This window comes from Rana temporaria, chromosome 4 (assembly GCF_905171775.1).
Source record: "Rana temporaria chromosome 4, aRanTem1.1, whole genome shotgun sequence".
Lineage (NCBI taxonomy): Eukaryota > Metazoa > Chordata > Amphibia > Anura > Ranidae > Rana > Rana temporaria.
Window position 1 is genome coordinate 369,574,348 of NC_053492.1, and position 25,186 is coordinate 369,599,533.

The 25,186-nt window shown below is 42.6% G+C and overlaps 1 protein-coding gene and 2 non-coding genes across 3 annotated transcripts in view; all 3 read left to right on the forward strand.

Annotated features, from left to right (window-relative positions):
* The first annotated feature begins 650 nt into the window (after positions 1 to 650).
* Positions 651 to 25,186, forward strand: part of TCP1 (t-complex 1) — a 38,279-nt gene continuing 13,743 nt past the window's right edge. The window contains exons 1-9 of the mRNA XM_040350934.1: positions 651 to 803; positions 4,054 to 4,139; positions 6,796 to 6,924; positions 8,877 to 8,974; positions 11,312 to 11,422; positions 13,109 to 13,290; positions 14,672 to 14,798; positions 19,142 to 19,317; positions 22,910 to 23,033. Of these exons, the coding sequence (XP_040206868.1) occupies positions 740 to 803; positions 4,054 to 4,139; positions 6,796 to 6,924; positions 8,877 to 8,974; positions 11,312 to 11,422; positions 13,109 to 13,290; positions 14,672 to 14,798; positions 19,142 to 19,317; positions 22,910 to 23,033 (1,097 nt within the window). The 5' untranslated portion in view covers positions 651 to 739. The remainder of the gene's footprint in view (positions 804 to 4,053; positions 4,140 to 6,795; positions 6,925 to 8,876; positions 8,975 to 11,311; positions 11,423 to 13,108; positions 13,291 to 14,671; positions 14,799 to 19,141; positions 19,318 to 22,909; positions 23,034 to 25,186) is intronic.
* Positions 3,739 to 3,868, forward strand: LOC120938430. The gene has a single exon (XR_005749047.1). It is a non-coding gene; the product is annotated as a small nucleolar RNA SNORA29 (small nucleolar RNA).
* On the forward strand, positions 4,954 to 5,086 carry LOC120938429. Its single transcript, XR_005749046.1, has one exon. It is a non-coding gene; the product is annotated as a small nucleolar RNA SNORA29 (small nucleolar RNA).

Below are 25,186 nucleotides of genomic sequence, written 5' to 3' on the forward strand. Positions count from 1 at the left end.
GCTACATCTGGATGGTTCTTCAGTGGATACAGCAGTCTCTCCGGTCACGTCCGTCTCCTCTTTTGCCTTGTGGTTATCTCTCTCTCCTGGCAGTTATTCCCCCCTGCTCCCGAGCACGCTGGTCTTTGTAGTTCTTTGCCCCATAGAAACATTTATATTCTATTATTATTATCACAAAGACAGTTATTTTTCTATTATTTTTACCACAGTGACAGTTATTTTTTTATTATTATTATCGCAGTGATGTTTTTTTTCTATTATTATTTCCACAGAGACTTATTTTCTATTATTATAACAGTGACGGTTATTTTCTATTATTAATACCACAGAGATTTTTGTTAGTATTATTATTTTGGATTTATCTCAGTCGCAGACAAAAAATGAGAGCGCGCTCCCGTGAAGCTTCTATCAGAACCTATCCTCGTACGCAGAGCACACATGCACGCGTCCTCCAATACACGCTAGAACATTCTATACGTTGTACGGCGCTGTATGGGCGGTCACGCCCCCATCCCATGACGTAAACACGCTCCTAACCCATTCGCTCCTGACGCACAGCGCGTCCATCTTCTCAGCTCTTCTATTCCTTTTGTGGTACTTGAGGGGTGTCTGAATTAGGCGGGGCCTAGTTGCTAAGCCGTCGTGAAGGGGGCGGGATTACCCAGCGTGCATTGTGGACGGGCGGCGGTTGGGGAAGCACGTTGTAGCGATCTGTAGCCGGGATACGAGCAGGAAGAAGATGGAAGGCCCGTTAGCCGTGTTCGGAGAGCGCAGCTCCGGGGATGTCGTCAGGAGCCAGAATGGTGAATACACGTGCTGCCTATGACAGGGGCGGCCTAGGCTGAGTCAGCGCGCCTCACAATGGGGGGTAGGGGAGAGCATGCTGGGTGCGTAGTGCCATGTGGGGACACCCCTCTGGCCTTCTCTGTGACCGGGAGGGGGATGGGTATAGGTGGCCTTTACCAGAACCGTGGGGTCTCTTTGTAGTTTCCCCACCTCTTATTGTCTGTGATTAATACCTGACAGTGGGTAAAAAACGATCCAGGATCTGCTGAAATTAACTTTATTCTAAGATGGTGATCAAAATATATATATATATATATATATATATATATATATATATATACATACATACATACATACATACATAGGTGGTGGAATATTTACATTAGCAATGGCCCCCTTTTTATTTTTTCTTATTTGGATGAGGTAGGAGAGGGTTTAGATTGTCCCCTGCCCCCCCCCACCACCCGCTAGGGGTAGATCGCTGTGTATAGCCCCACAGGTAGGCTCCCCCCACTTTCTGGTTGTTGCAGGAATGGGAAGTGACAATGGGTCATATACAGCAGATGCCCACTCCCCTGTGCGGCTGTTGCAGGAATAGGAAGTGACAGAGGGTCACAGACAGCAGATGCCCACTCCCCTTGTATGCGGTTGTCGCAGGAATAGGAAGTGACAGAGGGTCACAGACAGCAGATGCCCACTCCCCTGTGCGGCTGTCGCAGGAATAGGAAGTGACAGAGGGTCACAGACAGCAGATGCCCTTCATCGCCGCAATTTCAAAACATGCTGTTAAAATGTCAAATCGCATATCCGTGTATTCAGATGCCATATATTTCAATGGGACCTAAAAAGCAGTGCGATTCAGTTGCACGACAAATTGCACTGCTTTCGCACTAACCAAATCGCTTAAGATGTTTCTGAACTTTTTTTGACGATGCACGATCGAGCAACAATCGCATCACTTTTTTTAAGGTGCCGTTGAAATGAATGGCTCCTAAACATGTTGATGTGTGATTTGTTATTTTAACAGTGCGTTTTGAAATCGTGGGTACGTTCGCATCAATACATAAAGCCTAAATGCTACAGGCACATTTATAGTGTGATGCCATAGACTTGAATGGAGAGATTAAAAGCTTCAACTCCTCCCAGACTCAACGTGTAGCTTACTTTTTTTGCTTCACAGCTATGCAAATGCTATATTTTTCTATTGTGAACACCTCTATCCACTGCCCAAATGATCCTTTAGGGCAGCCCTCAAAATTTCCACTCGCCTGCTAGCATTTGGCGAGTGGATTTAAGCTGGGGGCGAGTGATAGCAGTTCTGCATGACCAACAGTCCAATCTGTGCCTACACTTAGAGCCCCGCTGCGATTGGCGGCCAAAGAGGAAAGGTGCGTGCCCAGGAAAAGTAGTCGGATGAGCCGCACACATGCAGAGCAGTACAGAGGTGCTCTCCTTACAATTCTCGTTAAGCCATGGGACCTGATAGTATGACCTCTCTGAGCCTGGCTTCCCAACCTGACCAATGTAGCTGGGGAGCAGGAAGGAACAAGTGAGCTGGAGGACTGCGATTATCACCACTCTGGGTGTCCCAGGTAGGCAGTGCAGCACAGCGGCAGTATGCTGTGCGGTGTCAGTGTGCGTTGTGTTGTCAATGGCTATGCAGGTGTGTGAATCTCAGTGCTGGATTGTACTCCCTCCCGCTGTGCTGTAGCCCCTCTCCTCACTGCCCGACAATGAAAGGGGGAAGTGGGGACATGCAAGTGTGGAGCCGCACACAGGGGCTCCTGATTATGAGAGTGGATAGAATAGGAGAGGAAGAGAGAGAGGAGGATGGATGGGGGTTGCAGAGGAGACAGCAAGAGAATGGGGGGAAAAGACCTGGTTCTAGAGAGAAGGCAGAAGAGGAGGAGGGAGTCTTGTACATAAGAGGAAGAGCAATATTTGCAGAAGTATTAAAGGCCATGTCCCTCTGGTTTGCCCCAGTGCCATGTCCCTCTGGTTTGCCCCAGTGCCCTGTCCCATTTTGTTAAAGTTGTTGTTGGTTATATTTAATTGTGTAACTTGATTCGGCATAAAACATTTAACAGTGTCATTCCAAGAGATAATCTACAAGGGCGTTTTTAGGGGTGGAATTAGGGGCGGGGCAGTGTATGGGTTAGGTGAGGCAACTGGTGGCGAGTAACACTTGAGGCCTGGCTAGAAGCTCAGGGCTTGAAATTTTGAGCCCTGCTTTAGGGTACTAGAGCGTCCTGCTTTCAGATGTTTGTTTTTTTTTTATTTATTTTTTTAGCAGAATTGCAATTGTCAGGCGCTTAGCCAATGGAAAATCACTAGGGGGAGAAGATTGGCTAAAAAAACGCTCAAATCAAGTGTTTCCAGGCGTTCCTATTGACAACGTCTATGGGGGGGGAGGCTAAATGCAGCCTGAAAAGAAGCTCATGTACTTTTTTGAGCGATAGGCGTTTTGCTACAAGCGACAGCTCAAGTGTGAATGGCGCCTTAGAGGCTGCTTTGCTAGGTTTTCAGAGAGCCGCCAAAACATGTCTCAAATGCCTGTTTCTAAGGCTGATTTTACTCTTGCTAACAGTAACGAGAACCAGTGCACCTATTGTGTTAATGGGGGCTCACCTCAAGTGCACCACAGATGTCTTCCAAGTGTTTTTAAAAAAAAAATGTTTTACCAATGCCGTTATTCCACCTTTTGACCTCACTGGTATTTGATTAACTATGAATAAGCACTGTATGACAGTGTAACGCGTTGGCTCTTTTCCTGATTTTTTTGCTGTGACATTCATGTTGTGACCAGTTTTTATTAAAAGGAACACATTTTTATTTTTGGAGTGCGGCCGTCCCGGTTTTTCTCTACACATTTTTGCGGTATTTGATTAACGCTTGTCAAATGCATTTTTTTATTATATATATATATATATATATATATATATATATATATATTGCCCCATATTAGTACCACTCTTTCCCTATATGAAACTGGTGGCTATGCTAATGGGGAAAATAAACCAGTTGCAACCTAAAGGAGTTGATGTCTAGCTTCTCCTATGTGAAACAAACTGAACATCAAAAAATTATGTGCAGTACAGAGATATACACTTTTTGTTTTGGAATTTACAACCTGTGACTTCATGCTTGCTTGTTCCAGGTGTCTGTTTTTTCTTCACTTTAGCAGATCACATTTTAGTAGAATAAGTTCAGTTATGGAGGCAGCTTCCATTGCTAATACCGTAAATGTTTTTTTTTTTTTTTTTTCAGTTATGGCAGCCGCATCCATTGCTAATATTGTGAAAAGCTCCCTTGGTCCGGTTGGTCTGGATAAAATGTTGGTGGATGATATTGGGGTAAGCATTTAAAAGGTTTAATATTTCTTTGTTGGTTTAGTTTATAAATTGGTGGTAAAATGCAATGGTAAAAGAACAATCCTAGCAGCAGTTTAGCTGCTTGATCGTTTTTGCAGGTGGCGGGAGGGGACATCACCACCCCTCCCACGGCCCGCGTTGTTTCTACCGGCTTGCCCATGCGATTGGCAAGCTGGAGAAGAAATGTGCAGCTGTCGGACATTGATCATAGAGATTTCCAGGGGCCCAAATGGTCGCATGTCATCTCTGACCCTCGGAGGCCTGGGCGTGGCGTTATGACATCGCGTACGGGACGGCGGAAGTAAACCATGCTGGGGACGTGTCTGAAAAGACGGAGATCAAAAATATTTAACTCTGCAGCACTGCACCAATTGGGTCTGTATGGTAGTGGCCAGATGGAAGCCACTTCTTAGTAAAAGACGCACAACAACCCGCCTGGAGTTTGGGGATGTTTCTCAGAGGCAGGAACTAGTCGGAGTGACGTAAAAGATGAATGCAGCAATGTACAGGGACATCCTTGATGAAAACTTGCCCCAGAGCGCTCTGGGGCGAAGGTTCATCTTCCAACAGAACAACCCTAATCACAGAGCCAAGATGACAAACGAGTGACTACGGGAGCATCATACTCAAAAATACTTTGGTGCCAAAATATTGAGCAAAAGCTGTAAATACATTTTGTACATGTGTTTTTTTTTTTTTTTTTTTTTATAAATTCGCAAAGGATTTCAAATAAACTTTCACGTTGTCATTATGGGGTATGTATAATTTTTTTTATCTTTTTTTTTTTTATTACCATTGTCCCATTTTAGTACCACTTTTTCATTCCCTAGAATAAGTGGCTATGCTAATGGGATAGATCAATATCTGTTATTGTCTGAAGGGGTAGATATCTTCATCTTCCCATAAATTAAATAACAGAACATGTTTCGTAAGATGGTTTCTTTTGCTGCTTTTAGGTTGTGTTCATTAACAAGAATGATTATATCGGTCCCATGTAAAATAAATAAATACATCTGTGCTGAAGATTTCTAGTGTAAGTCTCTGAGCCAGGCATGGTAAACTGCTGGTGGGGAAAACATCAGGGCCCATTTACACCTTTCTGTTTCCCTGCTGCAACACACCATTCACACCTTGCTTTAATTCAATGTCATTCTACTGAAATTAATGGCCCTGCAATGCAGTATACCTCCGCACCTGCATTGCATGCATTTTGGAGCAATGGTAGCCTATTCCTTTCAATGCCCTAATGTACCAGAACATGGAGTAAATGGTTTCTGAGTTATTTATTTGTTCACACCTCTTCATCCCCCTATGGACTAGGGGTGCAACGGATCAAAAAACTCACGGATCGATCCTCGGATCAGGAGTCACGGATCGAAACCTTTTCGGATCAACACAAAACGGAGCTCATGTGCTTAAATACAGTATTTGGAAATCTAACAGACTGTTTAATGTTAATTTTTAAAAGCCGCAGCAAATCTGCTGACCTATGAATAATATATGAAAAATCCGATGCGCTACTGTGAGTAAACAAATATGATAATAAAGTAAATCTCAGTGTATCTGAAGCAGCTATATCTAAAAGTGTTCACATAACACAAAAAATAAACAGGAAAAAGTAAATAAGCGCTTCAAATGTGTGATGTGAATCGCAACAATGGTGTGTGTGTGTATGTGTGTGTGTGTGTATATATATATATATATATATATATTAAACGTAATGTGCACAAACAAAATAAGTGACTTTACTCGGGTGTATGCAGGGTGAGTCCCAACTATAAATAATGCAAAGGTGTGAACATCTATGCACCTAGATGCATCTGAAAGCACAGTGATGTGCAAAACTTGATGATAAAAATCAAAATAAAGTGATGATATAACAGTCTGTAAGAAGATGATGAAATGGTGTTCCGAACTGATGACTTCTTCACTCAGAAAATGGTTATATATCCACACAGGTACCGTAGTACCCTTAACCTTGAAGGTGCTATATACAGGCATATAGTGCTCTCTCCCCAGAACTCGGGTCTTGCTTATCCCAGAAGTAATCACTCGGGCTGCTCAGACGACTGTATGCCTCCGATGGATCCAGGCTCAGTGATCCAAAATGTACTCCCGCAAATACCCCGATGCCAGATCCGATACCAAACTCCCTGCCGCCACCGTTACGCCGCATCCCCGCTGCCTGGTTAATACGCGCGGGGAACATCACAGCTTTCATTTGAATAGCTGTAATGATTCGCGCCGCGTATAGACACTCCCCCTTGCTCGGGTGAACTGTCCAATCCCGAGCAAGGGGGAGTGTCTATACGCAGCGCGAATCATTACAGCTATTCAAATGAAAGCTGTGATGTTTCCCGCACGTATTAACCAGTAGGCGGCAGCTGGGATGCAGGTAGGGGGCCATGGCTGCATATGGGGGGGGGGGCCATGGCTGCATTTGTGGGGGGCCGTGGCTGCATTTGGGGACACATTTAAAAAAAAGTATCGGTATTCGGTATCGAGTACTTGAAAAAAAGTATCGGTACATGTATTCAGTCCTAAAAAAAGTGGTATCGGGACAACCCTAGTGGGCATGGCTATATATTGCATTGTGCAGAAACAAATATATTTTTAATTTGGGTTATTATTCCTATAGGATGTAACTATAACTAATGATGGGGCAACTATTCTGAAGTTGCTGGAAGTGGAACACCCAGCAGCCAAAGTCCTTTGTGAACTGGCAGATCTACAAGACAATGAAGTAGGAGATGGGACAACATCAGTAGTAAGTTTACTTAAATATTACATTGCCTAAACTGATACATTTAGGTGCAGCTGTGGTACCAATCCAGGTAGACTCCCACTTATGATAGATGATGCTTGGGAGCCCTTTGCCACATTTACTTATGGTTTTAAAAATGCATGGATAAGACTGAATTTCAGGCTTGCATCTAGCTACACAGTTGAAATACATATTGCTTTTGTACTTAAAGGATCACTAAAGGATTTTTTTTTTAGCTAAATAGCTTCCTTTACCTTACTGCAGTACTGGTTTCATGTCCTTATTGTTCGTTTTTGCTTTGAAGTGGCTGTAATTCTGCTCTGATCTCCGTACTTCCTGGTTGTCTTTTTCCTTATAACCATCGTACTGGGAGCTTATCACTGTAGGTCTAAGCTGTCATTACTGTGTGTCTAAAACTTAACAGAACCAATCAGATTCATTTTAAAAACAAAACACTGCCCTGGATTTCTTTGTTTTTGTTCTGTGTGTCTCTCTAGTTCACAGGAACATGAAAACAGTTTAAAAGTGAAACTAACCTGCAGGCACATTATATGATTGATTTTTGTATCTATTTGTAATCATTTTTAAAAGGAATCAGTTAACTTTTATGTCTCTATACCCTGTAAACAGTCATTTCAGCAAAAAAAATTAAAATTCCTTTAGTGACCCTTTAAAGGATTAGTAATTCTCTACCGCCAGAAATATCACAATTCCCAGATCCTGCTGATTGAACCGAGATGATGATTCTGAATTGTACAATTTATATATATTTTTTCCCTATTCTTTGCTGTGAAGATTAACTTTTTTCTCTGGCGAATCTTTTCAAATGTTATGGTTGGTGTAAGAAGCGATGGAACCCTGAAGTGGGGAAAATCAGTTTTTGAAGGGATAGCGCCAACTTTTGTTTGTTTAGGGCTGGAAGTAAATAGCATCTTAAGGTTGGGTTCACACTGGTCCGACAAACGCTCTGACATTGAGAGCTTGTGACGTGTGAAAAATCAATGATTCCCTATGAGAGCAGTCTTAAAGCAGTGGTTCACCCTCCATAACAAGATTTTAGCATAAAATTAGGCATAGTAGCACGAGCTACAGTATGCCTATTTATTTTTTTAGCCCAGTACTCACTGTGCAATCGTATATTGAAGATTCCGACTCCCCGCGGGGAATGGACCTTCCTATCCAGAAGGAAGGTGATTGACGGCCGGCTCTGGCACGTCACGCTCCCCGAAGACAGCCGGAGTAGGTCTCGGCTCTTCACGGCGCCTGCCCACAGACTATGCGCAGGCGCCGTGAAGAGCCAAGTCCTATTTCGGCTATTTCCGGAGAAGCGTGACGTGCCAGAGCCGGCCGTCAATCGCCTTCCCTCTGGATAGGAACGCCCATTCCCCGCGGGGAGTTGGAATCTTCAATATACGATTGCACAGTGAGTACCGGGCTAAAAAAATAAATACAGGCATACTGTAGCTCGCGCTACTATGCCAAATTTTATGCTAGAGGAAAAAAATAAAAAAAATTTATAGGGTGAACCCCCGCTTTAACTGGTCCGACTTTGAAAATGCTCCCTGTACTACTTTGGTCCGACATTGATCCTACTTCAGCCCATTCAATATCATTGAAGTCGGCTCAAAGTAGGAGCCTTATCCTTACATTCGACTTTTGACATCCGATATGTGATTATAGCAGCAGTAAAAGGAATTTATCTCATTCTGGGATTGTTTTGATTGGTCAAAGAACAAGTCGGACTATCACAAAGTCGGATCATAGTATCCTGTTCATTCAGGTCGGATGGATGTAGGACTGATGTCGCAGAGCAAAGTAGGATGAAAGTCGTATGACTGTTTATTATCAGTGTTAACCCAGCCCCAGTTATGATAAACTGAAAATGTTGTTTTGTCTTGTTAGCATTGTAATGCCCCTTTTATATTTCATTACCTAAAGCAGTTTTATTTGCACAGGTAATTATTGCTGCAGAATTGCTGAAGAATGCTGATGAACTGGTGAAACAGAAAATTCACCCCACATCCATCATTGGGGGATATCGTCTGGCTTGCAAGTGGGTTATCATGCTAACTTTCTATAAACTATTTCATGTTATAAAACAGATTTACTGTTTTTACTTAATGGTTTTTGTGGGGGGGGGGGGGGGGGGGTTGTTATAACCTGGTATAACTGTCCCTCCATAATTAAGGCTTCTTCTCAAAAGGGGACCTTCCGCTTGCCTGTCTACTAGCCCCCCCAACCACCTCAATGCCATGTTTGGCACCTTTTTAACAGGTACATGTCCCCACTTCCAGGAGACGGGGCTGCGTCCATGTCTCGAAGTTCAGCTCCTTCCTCAGCCGCTGCACCCATTAGAAAGCGCAGTGCGTTTTTTGCGCATTTGCAGTAGGGAACCAGCTGTGAAACCGAAAGGCTTCACTGCTGGTTTCCCTTACCAGGAATGACTGCGGCTGCTCCCGATTGTGGATCAGAAGATCGCCTGGGGTGCCGACATCGTGTGCTGCCTGGACAGGTAGGTGTCTATAAAAGCTGTAGTATTTGTAGCGGCTGACTTTTTTTTTTTTTTTTAATTTTTTTTTAATTTTTCCTTTTTTTTTTTTTTTCCTTTCTGGGTCGGTGGCGGCGGTCCTCTTTTAATACCCTGCACCCTTGTGGCGACTGTAGGCATGCCCACAGAAGTGTAGCAGGGACCTTGGGATGTTGTGGGTGTTGAGCTTTTCATTTTTGTGTAGGGGTGAGCTTACACTTTGTAAACTCTCTATACGCTTTTTTTTTTTTTTATTGCACGAGACATGCAATGTCCAATCTCCAACTTGCTTGTCAGTCTTTCCAGCTCAGTTTACATTGTGGTACAGCGACTGTGTGCCATGATTACACATGCTCAGGGGAGTGATGATGTTATCACCTGACCGGCCAATGAAAATGGCTATAGCCCCAGCACCTGGAGAAATCTTATATATATATATATATATATATATATATATATATATATGTGTGTATGTGTGTGTATATATACACCTCATTGGTGTTCATAGCATCTGGAGTCTATAGCTGTTGAGCGGTCTTTTCTCTAATGGACAGCAGGGCTGTGCAGCTATCTATGAAGGTAGATGATTGGGGTATGTGTGTGTGTGTGTGTGTATGTATGTGTGTATGTATGTATATGTGTATGTGTGTGTGTGTATATATATATATATATATATATATATATATATATATATATATATATATATATATATATATATATATATAAAAAAAAAAAAAAATTCCTGCACAAAATGCACGCACAGTGTTTTCCATGTATTCCAATGGCTCTAGTTCACACCATGCAGTCAGTTTCTGCACCGGAAACTGACTGCATGGTGTGAACTAGAGCCATTGGAATACATGGAAAAGTCTGTGCGTGCATTTTTAGTGCAGAAAAGCAAGCGGAACTGCTTCTGGTGTGAACTGGCCCTTAGTGGTAAAAACAGTATGAAGCAAGTTTAAACGATCAACTTTATTTTATTTTTAATTTATTTTTTTGGGGGAAATATACATAACTTAATTTTTTTTATTGCTAGAAAACTGCCATGAGAACCATATGAAATGCTGATGCATATGTAACCAAACGGCATAACCCAGAGTGGGAGTGACCATGCAGAGCAACAGTTAAAGTGTAGTTCCACCCATTTTTTTTATGTTTGTCTGTGCTGCATGCTCTAATCTCATAGTGTTCAGAATGGACAATATTTAATTTGTTGCTTGTAAATACCTTTATTTTGTAGTCCTTCATTACTTCCTCCTCCTTATTTGCCTAGGCTATTTGCAAGGGTTTCTGGGATAGGCATCATGTTTCCCAGTAGTCCTTGCAAACCTGACTGAAACCTATTACATTGCTTGTGCGAGATATGCAAAGCTGAAATCCAGGAAGTCATACAGTCTGGCTTCATGATGCCCACACTTAAGATGGCCACGGTCTATTTCTAGATTATGCTGTAAATGCTGTAACAACCTAACAAAACGGACCTTTAGTTTACAGACTAACTTTACTAGAATACATTAAGCTTGTGTATTATATATATTGCATGTAATGTACTATATTTTTTTTTTTTTATTTTTTTTTTGAGGTTGCTCCTATAGAGATTAGGCAGCATTCCAATTACCTTTTTGGAGTCTGAAAACCCTATTATCGTTTTATAGACTCTTAATGGTAGTCTTTGCATATAGAATGTAAGTGTTGGGCCCCTTTCAAACTTGTGATTTTGCCACGACTTTGATGCCATCTTAAAGCAATGCCTGTGTAATCTTGAGGTGAAAGGGGCATTAACCTTATGTACGAAAATCCTGTCGGCCATTTTCTCTTTTAATTTTGTATATTAAGTTTGCTATATTTTTCTTTTCCCAAAAGAGAAGCTGTCCGATACATCAATGAAAATCTCACAATCAACACTGACGAGCTTGGCAAAGATTGTCTTCTTAATGCTGCCAAGACATCAATGTCTTCTAAGATTATTGGAGTGTATCCTTTTTCACATTCTTGTCGCACATGGTTCATTTATAAAGTAAAATCTCCTTTTTTAAAGAGGAAACTGTTATCTGTTCAATCTTGCATCCTATTTTGATGCTCCTCTGTCAAATTAAGAGAAGACTACCATAGAATGAATACGTGGGATCTCGCTAAACATAAAACATTTTATTTATATATATATATATATATATATATTAATATAATATAATGTGTGTGTATAAGCCGACCAGAATATAAGCCGAGGCACCTACTTTTACCACGAAAAACTGGGAAAATGTATTGACTCGAGTATAAGCCTAGGGTGAGAATGCGCCAACTACTGTAAGTGGGGGGGAAAAGAGGGTCAACAATGCCCATCTGCAGCCTCACTGTGTCCATTTGCAGCTTCACTGCGCCCATCTGCATGCCTCAGCCTCACTGTGTCCACCTGCACATAGTATAATGCCACATATTAAAATTCCATTTTAGATAATAAATGGCCTTCAGCTTTTACTCGTTTGGAATCCATAGGTATACATTAAAATAGGTTATATGATTATTTAACTGTATCCTTGCATTTTTACTACAGTTGCTGATTGGTGCTCGGGACTCCATGCTGAATCAATTTTAACACCTGCCTTGCCAATAACTGGCACGTCTATGAATGAAGCTGAAAATATCCAGGAAAATATCACTGTGCCATCTCCCTGCCTCGTGTACCTGATCCCAGCGCTGTGCCTATTCTGCAGCCTTATCTCCCGGCCGGCGCTGTGATTTATTTGTTGTAGTCGGCGTCCATACAGTGAACCGAAGCCCCGCCTCCTCGTTGTCCTTCGTGATGGAACACTGACTCTGTTTCCCAGCAGTGAGTCGGTGTTCAGCCTATCACGCAGGAGGAGGCAGCGGGGCACTGAATGTCTGTGGTGACTAGACATATCACAGCGACAGGAGATGAGGCTGCAGATGAGGACAGCGCCGGGAGGACTCAAGTATAAGCCGAGGGGGGCATTTTCAACACAAGTGCTGAAAAACTCTGCTTATACTCGAGTATATACAGTATGTAAAATTCATCTGTACTGTTATCCACTTGCTGTCCACCCACAGATGTAATTCGAGTGGGCAGCAGCAGCTTCAGTTTGGGCTATGTACCTCCTAAATTGCAGCCATTCTTTCGGGGGCGGGCATGCATGCGTCCCTTGCCGACCCGTGCTGTGATTTTGACACTGCATGAGTTTGGCATCTACCGTAATTTCAGCCAATTTTCCATTTTCGCTATTTTTTGGTTTATACAATCAATAATAAAAAAACAGTGGTGATGAAATGCCATGAAAGAAAGCACCATCTGTGTGGGAAGAAAAATTTTACAAATTTAATTTGTGTACAGTGACAGTGCATTTGCCAGTTATAGTGCAGTGTCTAGTAGCAAAAAAGCTCTGGTCCTGATGGGTAGTAAAACCTTCCTGACCTCAATTGGTTAATAAAATATGCAGCGGTATGAACAGGCACTGATAAAATCTCAGGGGATATCGGAACTAGTTGGGGATACCTAAAGTAAATGCTGATCATTGAGAGAGAATATGAATATTTATTTTAGGAAGCGCTTTGAAATAACTATTGATGAACTTCTTTTGTTTTCGATGGTTCCCATGTGGGTGAGAAATCTGCCATTTGATGTGTTCACCTTGACTCTTTGTTCAGTGACAGTGACTTTTTTGGTACCATGGTAGTCGATGCTGCACTTGCAGTGAAGTACGTGGATCAGAAGGGTCAGGCTCGATACCCCATCAATTCTATTAATGTCCTGAAAGCTCATGGCCGGAGCCAGAAGGAGAGCATCCTTGTCAATGGTTATGCACTTAACTGTGTGGTGGGCTCACAAGGTAATTTTGTGGGTAACCCTTTGGCTTGCCCAACCTGACATAACTAAGACTAAGTTAATATAGATGGTTGGCTAGGCTTAAAGTAATACTAAAGGCTATTTTTTTGTCACACTTGCCTGCTTTATGCAATGGTTTTGCACAGAGCAGACCCAATCCTCTTCTTGGGTTCCCTGTTCGCGCTCCTGCCCACGGCCAAGTGCCCCCAGAGCAAACTGCTTGCAGTTGGGGCACCTGAGCAGGCTTGCTCCCAAGCTGTGATCTCCCTCTCCCAATGAGTATAGTCCCCAGACAGCTCAGGCTCTCGTGCACATTGCTGGAGGAAGGCTTAGGTAATTATTAGGGGGGGCTGCTGCACACAGGTTTAAACGCTTTCTGAAGTCTATAAACGGTACATTTCCAGCTAGATTTACAAACCCCAGCATGCCCTATAGCCAGGGTGGATTTGTTTTAAATCCTAGTTTTTAAAGAGCTTCTGTCCCGCAGCGCCTCCTAATCTGACCCACTGTTGACTCGCCAACAGTCCCATTCACTTTAATGGGACGGCTGGTGATGTGGCAGTGAGAAAAAGTGAAAAAACGTCTGACACGGACTGACCCCCAAGCCCCCCTCAATTTACTCACATGAGCCTGTTCGTTCTCTCGGCAGAGATGTCCTGCATCTCTGTCTGGGGTTCTCGGCTCTTGATTGGATAGATTGATGGCAGCACAGCTATTGGCTCCCGTTGCTGTTAATCAAGTCCAATGATGTGGGGCAGAGTCTGGCATTCTGTGTCTGTGGAAACAAATGCTAAACTCGGCAGATCGCTTCTCCCAGAAGAGGAGGATCGGGGCCACACTGTGCAAAATAAACTGCACAGTCGAAGGTATGTATTCTTGCAACACCTTTTAATATTTGCAAAAAAAGTGATGGTTTCTTAATTAGAATAAGCTGTCGGGTTAGAAAATGGCGCTATCGGATTCAATCATACAGTTTGTAGTGTACATAGATTTGCAAAAAAAAGGGATAAAAGAATATTCCTCAACTTTGTTTTATCTTATGGTTACTGTGAAATTGTATAAATGGCAGTGCATGTCATCTCGGCTTGCAGAGTTTGGCTTAACTTAATGAGTTTTCCAAAAATATAAATCTTGCAGAATATGCAGGCCTCATGCTACGTTAAACTAAATTATTAATGTATCTTAAATGGAAAACTCTTTAGCTTTATTTTTTACTCCAAAAGCATTTTATTAAAGCAATTTGCTAAAAATCCGATTTTTAAATCCAAAAAATTTATTTTTCCAACCAAATTTTAGCAGATGGTTTATTGCAACCATGGTTAGCACAATTTTTCAGTTATGCCTTGTCATGTCTGCTTTCATCTTTTCATTTATTTTGTTTTCAGGGATGCACAAAAGAATCACAAATGCAAAAATTGCCTGTCTGGATTTCAGCCTGCAGAAAACAAAAATGAAACTTGGTGTACAAGTGATCATTTCGGACCCATCCAAGCTGGATCAGATCAGACAAAGGTATGCACATTTGTTCAACACTTCACCTATGAAACAAGCTCAAAAGTAGTTTTCTGGAAAGGGTGGTGGACCTAATAAAGAGATGGTTGCAAATGTTAGGAGTTTCACCCTCCCTATTTATTTTGCTCCCCTCTTTTTCTGAGATGGGCTCAGATACTCGCCCACACACAGGGTCCAGCGTTGTCCTGCTGAGATCCCCTTCTCAGCATCTGCTTCTGCGTCCCATGCCGGCATGTTCATCTATGACATCGGTAGGCTGCACAGGCTATTCTGGGATATGACGTACTGGTAGGCCCACTCTATCTTCTCTTATTGAATGGGTGGTGGTTTGCGGGGCTCCCGATGCTTCCTGGGATTTGAATGACAAATTCCAGGAGGTGCTGGCGGCACTGATGTTGCTAACCTAGGCAAATCACTGTGAGCAGGGGGCAGCGGAAACTTAAATAAATGAAATATGTCCAATCGGGTCCACCTTTTGGTTTTTCAGGCAGACCTGATCGGACCTTGCACTCTTATGGAGTGGCGGAAGTGTCAGCAGTGACATGTCCGACGCTATCTGATTCTACCTGCAAAATCCAGACAGATGGTGGTCCTATTTTCCATCTGTCTGGTGGATTGGATGAGATAAACACTGACAATTTCCCCAATGGAGAGCGGGACAGTCTGTCTCCGCTCTGCACAGTGAGCAGAGATGGACCTGTCATCTGCCTACTCAGCGGCGATCAGCAGAGCGATCCCCCTGCTGAGCAAGCATAGTCCGCCAAATTAAGTCCCACGTGTGAAGGGGCCTTAAGCTTTTTTGTTTAGCATTATTCTTGTGTAAACTACCATTTTGGAAATTTCTATCCTTTAACTGCAGAGTGTGTGCACCCTGTTCAAAACTGATTTTGTGGTGACGTCGGGTGTAAATGTCCCATAACGGCACCTGAATTTTTTTTGAGCCACCCTTTATGTTTGAGAGAACATTGGGATGCAGTGCAAGTTTATTTTGTCGGTGTACAGCAAAGTACTATAAGAATCTTTGCAAAGAACATGCTCAATGGTATTGATAATGGGCAGACTGATCATCCTTGTTTAGTTTTAAAACATGTGTCCCCATTTTATTTGCTGCCACACAGTTCTAATGGTGTGAGCAGTTATACGCGTGGGGTAAAGTATTAATGGGCTTCTGTTTTTTGTGGTGAAGAGTAACTTGTATGCTTTCCACATTTACAGAAGCTGTACATGATATGCGTGCAGTCTGCCTTTAATCAGACTGGTAGTTAATCTTGACTTTACAGTACAATATAACTTGTTTAGTAAATTGCATGAAAGATTTGTAGCTTTTTACTGGGACCTTTTCCACTTCCCAGATGGATACCTCCACTATACATAGCTATAGCTTTATGCCCGACGCTCATATTGCATGATGCACTGTAAACAAACACTCCTCACTCCCTGGGTGGAACCTTTTCTTCCATTCCACTGTCCTTTTTATTTTTATATTTTCCTCTAATTTTAATAAACACAATTTTGGTATGTCTTGCCCCTAGTGGGAGGCCCTCCCCATTGCGACGCAGGTGATTACATAACCTGGGCTGCCTGAATATTTATGGCTTTACCCTTGGGTAACTACCTGGAGTGATATTATCTCTGGTAGGATGTACCCAGTAAATTGATGGTGTATCTGTTATTTTTGTTTTGATATCTTCTGTCGCATACCACAATAAAAAAAACAAGACGCTGAGCAAATATAAATTCGCTTTGTAACGGCACCCCAAATACGAAAGGGGTTAACGCCGTTTTAGGATATTCCCTTTCCAAGCGCAAGGCAGCTACCGACACTCCAGTCAGGCGAACGGGACCCATAAGAATAATTCTTCCCTAGATACGAGACACGGCTCTGTATGAGGTTCAAGCAGGTCTACCACTTTATTGAAAAACAAGTGTTATACACCTTTGACCAGACCTAATTTACATGAGCTAATTAACTACAGCTGATGTCTTACACATGACCTTTAGGCTAGCCTTGCTGTCCCCTAAACTACAATACACATTATCACAGCAGTCCTTCACACAATACAGGGTCAATTGGCACAAGCAAAATCAAAGACCCTCAGAAGCCATCCTAGATTAATTTACATCACAACAGACAGGTGGGCTGGAGTTGGTGACATTGGCATCTGACAGTATATGTCCCAACATCATGAATGAGTCCATCTTATAATATGGCGTATCCTGGGAGATATTGTGGATAAACATTACAGAGCCATTTTATAGCAATCCAAGACATATTCTGAATGTCCATTATTTTCTGGCTTATACTTTTTCTAAGAGCTTCTCGGTTCCACGGGTCCTCCCGTTACACTTTTTTAAAACATCCAGATTGACTGGGCTGTTGAACCATTATACATTGTTATAACTGTAAGGTGTCATGCACACTAGCCCTTTTTTTTTTTTTTTTTACAGCAGCTGTTTTTGACAGTTGATGTTTTTTCTACAGTCAAACTGTTATCGGCACTTTTGGGCAGTGGCATTTTTGAGCAGTAACAAAACTAGTGGGTTCTTCTGACAGATGTTTTTCAGCTGTAAAAATGTTCTAACGTTGATAAATGCTCACAAACATCGCTCACCAGCGTTAACGTTTTTGATCCATTTGAAAAATAAAAAGATATCTTAAACACTAACGTGGAAAATGCTAAACACTATTGCAAAAACTTTGAAAAACTCACTGCAAAGCTACTGCCGGTTTTATAACGTTATATTAACGTCCAGTGTGCATGAGGCCTAACGAAGAACTCTTTCCATGTGGCGGTTCAACCTCTTTTCTAGCTTTCACAAAGGGTGCTCCCTTGTCTTTTTTACTCTTAAAGGGAACAACTGAATTGGCTGCATAGACCATTTATGTATTCAAACAAAGGGGGTCATATCCTAATTCCCTCTCAAAAGTGGAATACATTTGTTTGTTAAAATGGAAGTCTGGGCTATAACTAATCTTAAAGTGGCGCTATACTTGCCTTGTATCCAGCCCTGCAGTCATCCAGAGCTGCCTGCTACTGACCTCTTCAGTAATTTTCATTGTCCGGCTTTCACCCTTGCGCATGCGTGGCGAGTTCATTACTCTAAGACCCCTTTCACACTGGGTCACTTTGCAGGTGCTAAAATCAGTGCCTGCAAAGCGACATGAAACAGCCGCTGCTGTCTCCAGTGTGAAAGCCCAAAGGGCTCTCACACTGGAGCGGTGCGCCAGCAGGATGGTGAAAGTCCTGCTAGCAGCATCTTTGGAGCGGTGTGTATACCGCTCCTACCCATTGAAATCAATGGGGCACTGCGGCTATACCGCCGAATGGCACAGCGAAAATTGATGGTAAAACGCCAGCACTTTACTGCTGACCCCGCCCCAGTGTGAAAGGGGCCTTAGCATTGCCAAAATTTGTACACTGGGATGCACGTGCAGTCTACAGGGCATACAGGTAGGTAATGGAATGTTGATGCAGGGGAGACATAGTATACCTCTTCTGCATTTAAATCCTGCATGTTTTTATGTAAGAAACAAATTTGCACTTTAAATTTGCTCTAAAGAGTGCTGTCGTCCAGTCCTGTAATTTCCCCAGCACCGGCTTCAGGAGAGGGACAGCAGACAATAGATGCCCCATAGTAAGTCTATGGGTGACATCGCTGTACAAGCATTCCATACATTTTGTTGGCTGCTGAGATCATGTGACCAGACCAAAGTGCACTGAATGGATGGGCATAAACATCTTCCCTCCACAGGATAGTTAGAATAGTCAATAGAAAAGGGGAGGGGGGGGGGGGCAGTTTTAGGAGGTTTCTTTTTTTATTTTTGTTATGGCTTTATTTCCTTTTACACCTGATCTGTCCAGTAAGTCTTGTTCCTTTTCAACAGGAAAGGGCTCTTTCTTACAGCTGTAACAGATACAAGGTTGAGACAAACTAACACTGGTGGGGGGTGCTTACAATGGTCAGCCTTTATTTAAAACCTTTTCCCAAAAGTAACAAAACCTGTTTGCTGTAACTGATTATAAAGTGTTAGCTGGAGTTTGACTTAAATTTGTTTAATGTATCTTAATCTGGTGGCAATGCTGCGGTCCAAAAGGTGCCTCTGTTGCTCCTTCATCTGGCCAGATCGCAAAGTGAAAAAAAAAATGTATGCAGCCTCCATGTCTGGTAACCTGCAATATATTTTTGGTTTAATACCACTTTATTTTTTATTATCCTTCTTACACAAAGTTACCACCTAAGCAATGCACTCAAATCGGCTTGTAAAACTTTTATAAAATTCTGCCCTTTTAGCTGTCTTGTGCTTTGTATCAATTTTCTTAATTTTTGTCGTTTCCTTACAGGGAATCTGACATTACCAAGGAGAGGATTCAGAAGATCTTGGCAACTGGGGCAAATGTTATTCTTACTACTGGTGGCATTGATGATATGTGCCTCAAGTACTTTGTTGATGCCGGTGCAATGGCTGTGCGAAGAGTTCTTAAAAAGGATTTGAAACGTATTGCAAAAGCTACTGGAGGTAGGCTTGAGTACTGCTTGACACTTTCTGAAAGCAGACGCCCTAGAGAATAAAATGGTGTCAGTTTTCGCTCTAGGAAGTGCAAATTGTCAGTAAATAATATACACTATACAGGTAATTTTAGGACATAGATGGATAGATATCTCTATCTCCATCTATCTTATAGCCCCCTTATAGGTCATCTGTTTAGTGTTACGGAGGGTCTGGTGGTAGAATTATTGCCCTTACTCTTGCGTGCCTGACTATATTTAACATGTGGCACAATCTGCGTTTTTATGTGTAGTCGCCTCCCCGACGCGTGCGTTTATGTTCGTGTAAATGGGGAGGTGGGGAGAGCAATTTTATTTTCGCTGTTGATCTTTATGTGCTTGGGTGTAACTTCCATTGTCTATTTTAAATGATTTTTTTTTTTTTTTTTTTTTTTTTGTCATCCCATAGGGGACTTTGGTCCCCTATGATTTTTGGGTGACAGGTTCACATCCAGGTGTGTGTGTGTGTGTGTGGTGTGTGTGTGTTTTATTTTTATTTTATGACTCTGGATGGTCTTGCACTGAATACAATGCAATCTGCATTGCATTACAACGCATTCTTTCCTGGCCACTGAGATGCAGGGAAGAGCGCACACAGCTAGAAAATTAACCTCACTGTGTTCTGCATGCTGTGGTCGTTTTTGGTGGTATTTGAACATCACTTCGTGTGGGGGTTTTTATTTTGTTTTTTGCAATGTCAAAAAAAGACTGAATTTTGACAGAAAATATTTTTACATCCTGCTATAAAACTCATCCAATTTGAGAATAATTCCCAATAAGCATATATTGATTGGTTTATGTGAGCATCTACAATCTGTGGATTAGATTTATGTAATTTCTATAAATCTTCTTGTATACTAGTATGGGCAAAGATCAGTGACTGAGGTTGGGTTCACACCTCCGGATGCGGCTCGCAGCAGGGGTCCGATTCGTATTTGTTCTCCATTTCAGGGATTAACGTGGGCTATATTTTTACCTGCATTTGGTCCTGAAATGGCGCTAAAGATGCACAGCGTTAAGCGGCAAGGAGATATGTGAGCTGGCTCCCTAGAGAGTGGGTCACAATCTCCTGTCATGCGAGTATTTGCATAGGTGTGAATCCAGCCTTGTACTGCAATATTGGGGTGGACCATCGGACATTTTGCTGGAACCAGTGACACCAATATAGTAATCTGTGCTAAAAATATGCATGGTCACTGTACAAAAGAATGGCTGGGAAGGGGTTAAACATCTAGGGTGATCAAATGGTTAACTGTGCCTAGCCAGTGTACAGTATGCCGCTTTTACTAACGGAAGAAATGGATTCAAGTCTTTGCTTTGCAGAGACACAGAATTCCCCCCGCCCATCCCCCCAGGACTCAGATATGCCTTGTTTACATAAACATTTCTCGGTTCTCTGTGTATTGCCAACCGGCGGGTGCAGATCGGCTTCTGCTGTGAAATATCTAACACCTGCTAGCATCCGGTCTGCTTAGACAGATTGTGTAAACTGTAGCCATCTGGCCACCCTATAGAGGGCAGCAGGTTGTGTAGCGGACACGGACCTGACATCCACCTGCTTTAGCGGGGATCAACTGAGAAAGGGAAGCGCCACCTAAGTACAGTATTGTAGTAGTTTATTAACAAACGATTAAAAACGCTTGGAGTGTAGGATAAGGAATCGCTTGTGTATACAAGAAATCCACTACGCTTTTCCCTGTCCTGTGGAAATGCCACAACCTGTAGATAGACGTGTTTGAGCCTGGACACCCGAGTACACCAAGAAGTCTTCCTCAACCAGTATGAGCGGATGAGAGGTCTGAGGGAGGGACTGGGAAGATGACTTTCTCTTCCGTTCACAGACGGACACAGCCTTCTTTGACATTAGGGTTATGCTTCTTCCTACCAGGAGAAGCATAACCCTAATGTCAAAGAAGGCTGTGTCCGTCTATGAACTCAAAGAAATGGATTTTACGTTGAGTACAAAAATCCTATTTTTCACGTGGTGCTAATTCTACAGGCCTACATGAGTAGTACAGTACAAATGGCATTAACTACCCTAGCCACAGAGGCTATTCCCCGCCCCTCGGTTCGTTTTTGGCTTTAACCAGAATTTGTAATGAGGATACAGCAATGTACGGGTACTCTTCAGGTTTGAAAGTTTAGAGTGGGTGGTTACATCTGAAGTGATCGGCCCCCTCATTTTCTCCTCCTTCAATTCTCAGCTGTGGCTATGCTTTCCTCAGAACCACAGGCTGCGCATGCGTTTTTGTCATGTCTGTTTTTAAATTTAGTTGCCACTCCACTGTGAAGAGGTCCAGATACAACTTTAATCCATTAAAGGTTGGGCGTACAGATCAGGAAAATGGCTAATGTGTTTTGGGGGTCTATGTGCCCTCTTCATCAGGGCTTGACTGGCAACTGAGTAAACAAACCAGTAGTGAACTGGGCCTACAATGGTATTTATCCCAGTGCGAGTTAAAAGCACAGGCCTAGAGGACTTGTTAGGCTACCAAACCTACAGGTCCAGCACTATATTTCCACATCCCTCAAGAAACAGGCACGTAATCTTGTGCCGAGATGTGGAATTTAGAACTCAAGGAGACTTTGTGTAAAAGAGTGATTATATGTTCAGCTGTTTCTCGGCTCCACTTGCCAGAGACTCCTCAGGGTTTTGCAGGGCAGATGTTGTTATGCTTCTTTGTCAGTGGAAGCTCACTGTGACTTTAGAAGTGCGTGATTGGGAGGAGGTATGTAGACGGTGCATCCGTAGCTGCTGGTGTGCGCATAGGGGATGGAGCCTGTCCTGGCTCCTAGAAAGGGGTCACCCTGGAAGTCACACATATATGGTGTCCTTCTGCATTAATGGAGTGGCATCCTTAGCCTGGATGCTGACCAGGTCTTGTTTCTAATATGCCCCCCCAATGACTAAGCTCCGTGGGGTGGAGTAAAACGCATTGGGGGTTTGACCTGGCTGAAGTTGCCATTCCATTCATTGCAGCAGGACACCATAGATGTAAGTTTAACAGGGGTCACCCTTTGTTTCTTGAGAGCTCAGCCTGGATGGGAGGAGGGAGAAAGCAGCTGCATGTGTGTTTTTTTTTTTTTTTTTTTTTTTTTTTTTTTTAACTCTGACTGAGAACAGCCTGGATGGGAGGGAGGAGGAAAGGGTGCGAGAATCGCCCTGTGTGTGTGCGAAGAAACTCGGAACATCCTGGACAAGAGCGGGGGTGAGAAGAGCTGGAGCATGCAGACAGGCGCAAGCCCATGTCGGCCATAAAGAGGAAGGATGAGTTGGACCGACATTATGGTCTGGCTGATGCTGCATGACAGACCTTGGCCCCTCCCACATGTTTTTTTTGTTTTAAGATTTAACAAGGTGTACACTTCAGAGGGCAGGAAATCTTGTTTTCATGGTAGCATCTCACCAGGATTAATTTAATGCCATACTGCTTTTTAAATCTTTATTTTTTATTTTTAAATAATTTATTACTATACTGCACTTAAATGCCAGTTCCCTTCCTCTTTCTACCTAAATGCATTTTATCTATTTGATTAAACTTCCAATTATTATCTTTTCACAGCAATGGTTTGCTCAACACTTGCTAACCTGGAAGGTGAAGAAAGCTTTGAGCCTTCCATGCTGGGGCAGGCTGAAGAAGTTGTACAAGAGAGAATATGTGATGACGAGCTAATCTTGGTTAAAAAGTAAGTGGACATTCAGCAAATTTTGGATGATTGGTTGTACCAATTCATTATCGCAGCAATCTGTATTTTGTACTCGTCTGACTTGGTGTGCAGAAATAATTATTCGATTCCCTTCAGATTTTGTAAGTTTGCCCCCTTAAAAATAAAGGGTATATAATTATCACAAGTTAATTTTAAATGATAGACAGAATATCAACCAAAAATAAAAACAATACAAATGTTATAAATTGAGATTCAGTGAATAAAAGTATTTGAGCCCTACCAACTAACAATTCTGGCTCCACACTGGCTGCAGTATGTGCTTGTGTGGTACACATTAATCCTGTCAGTTTTAAGAAGGTGCTCCTAACAGCTCGTTATGTGGCTAAAAGACATCTGTCCGCAGAATCTTTCTTCCATCTTCCTCACCATCATGGGCAAGACCAAAGCGCTGTCAAGGGATGTTGGGCACAAGATAGTTGACCAGCACAATGGGTTACAAGACCATTCAGCAAGACTTTTAGTTTAAAAGAGACGACTGTTGGCGTTTTAGAGTTTATTTGCAAATGGAAGAAATACAAAATGACCATCAATTGCCCTCAGTCTGGCGCTCCATGCAAGCTTTTGCCTCATGGGATAAGGCTGATCATAAGCAAAGTGAGGGATTCGACCGGAACAACACGGGAGGAGTTTGTGAATTATCTCAAGGCAGTTGGGACCACAGTCATGGATTGAAATCCTGCAACGCCTGCAAGGTCCCCCTCAAGAAGGCACGTGTACAAACTCGTCTGAAGTTTGGCAGTTGACCTATAAATGATAGGCAAGTGCCAACCAATCGGAACAGCTATGTTACAAACTACAGTAAACAGTATAAATAACAGTATTTGCCCAGTTTTTATATGTAGTGCTTTTAATTATCTTTGATTATGGCAAATGTATGCCAAAATTACAATGTCGATGTGTACAATAATCTGAGTTATTGGAGGTGGCGATGCCGCGCGGTGCTAGTACTACATCCGTTGTTGGTATACGCCCACCGACAATTCCGATTGGCTCCTCTCAGCCTACATATCCCAGAATCCCCGGCGGTCAGACACGCCCCCCTGATGACGTGGAGATCCACGAAACATATGTCGGAGGCAGTCTGACATCCCCGCTCCCCAGCTGATCCGGCGCCTTTACTCTGCACTTTCGATTGGGACGCCCTACACCGAGCAGGGTGTCCCATCTCTACAGTGCCCTGCATACAACGCACACAGTCCTAGTGCCGGGTAGGCACCCACCAAAGTAAGGGGCCAATCAGCCTTGTATGTTTTATTAAAGCGGTAATGCACTATTGGTTTCCTTTTTTTTTTTTTGTTGATGGATTCCTGAGACACCATTGGCCCAGACATCCTGATCGCCTGAACAGTTGGTGTATAGTGTGCAGGCACTTTAACCTGCTCAGTTCTGCAGACCTCATTTTTAATTAAATAGGTCCATTCAATCCGGTAAGCGCATTCCTTGACCTGAGCACATCGGGTGAAGCTTCAACAGATGGTGGTGGCTGCATTATCACTCACTTTTTATCGCATGAATACCAATTGAATTACCCTGCGAAGGCAATTTCTTATGGACTGTTATTTTGTGTGGTGCTATCTTTGAGACACCTTACTATCTTTTCACACCAATGTGATTTCACTTCTCATGAGTGTCTGAACCAACCAATTTGTTTTTCATATTTATTTCACTTGTTTTGTATGTACTCACTATGCCATATAGGTAGTATATGGTATGTGAGTCTCCTTGTTCACCAGAGTGGTTTAATTTTATTTAATTTATTGTATCACCCCCACCTTGGGTCCCGACCAGTGCGGGTGCCCCAACGGTTAGGTATTTCACTAGCGCCCTCTATCACACACTCCTCCTATTGCACTATATTAATTTTAATATTATGACTTGGAGGAGCAGCTTGTCACTTTAAGTAGGTATTCATTCACATTGTGAATAATTGCTATATACTTTAAAAAAAAAAAAAAAAATTGGCGCGGAAACACAACCCATTCATGTTACAAACTACGCCATCTTCACTACAGTGGTGACCTATTTTGCTAAAGCTACCTGGACCGCCTCTCCTAACAATCTGCTTTGGAATACTCCTGTATTGAATGAATTGCTCATGATCCCTCACCTAC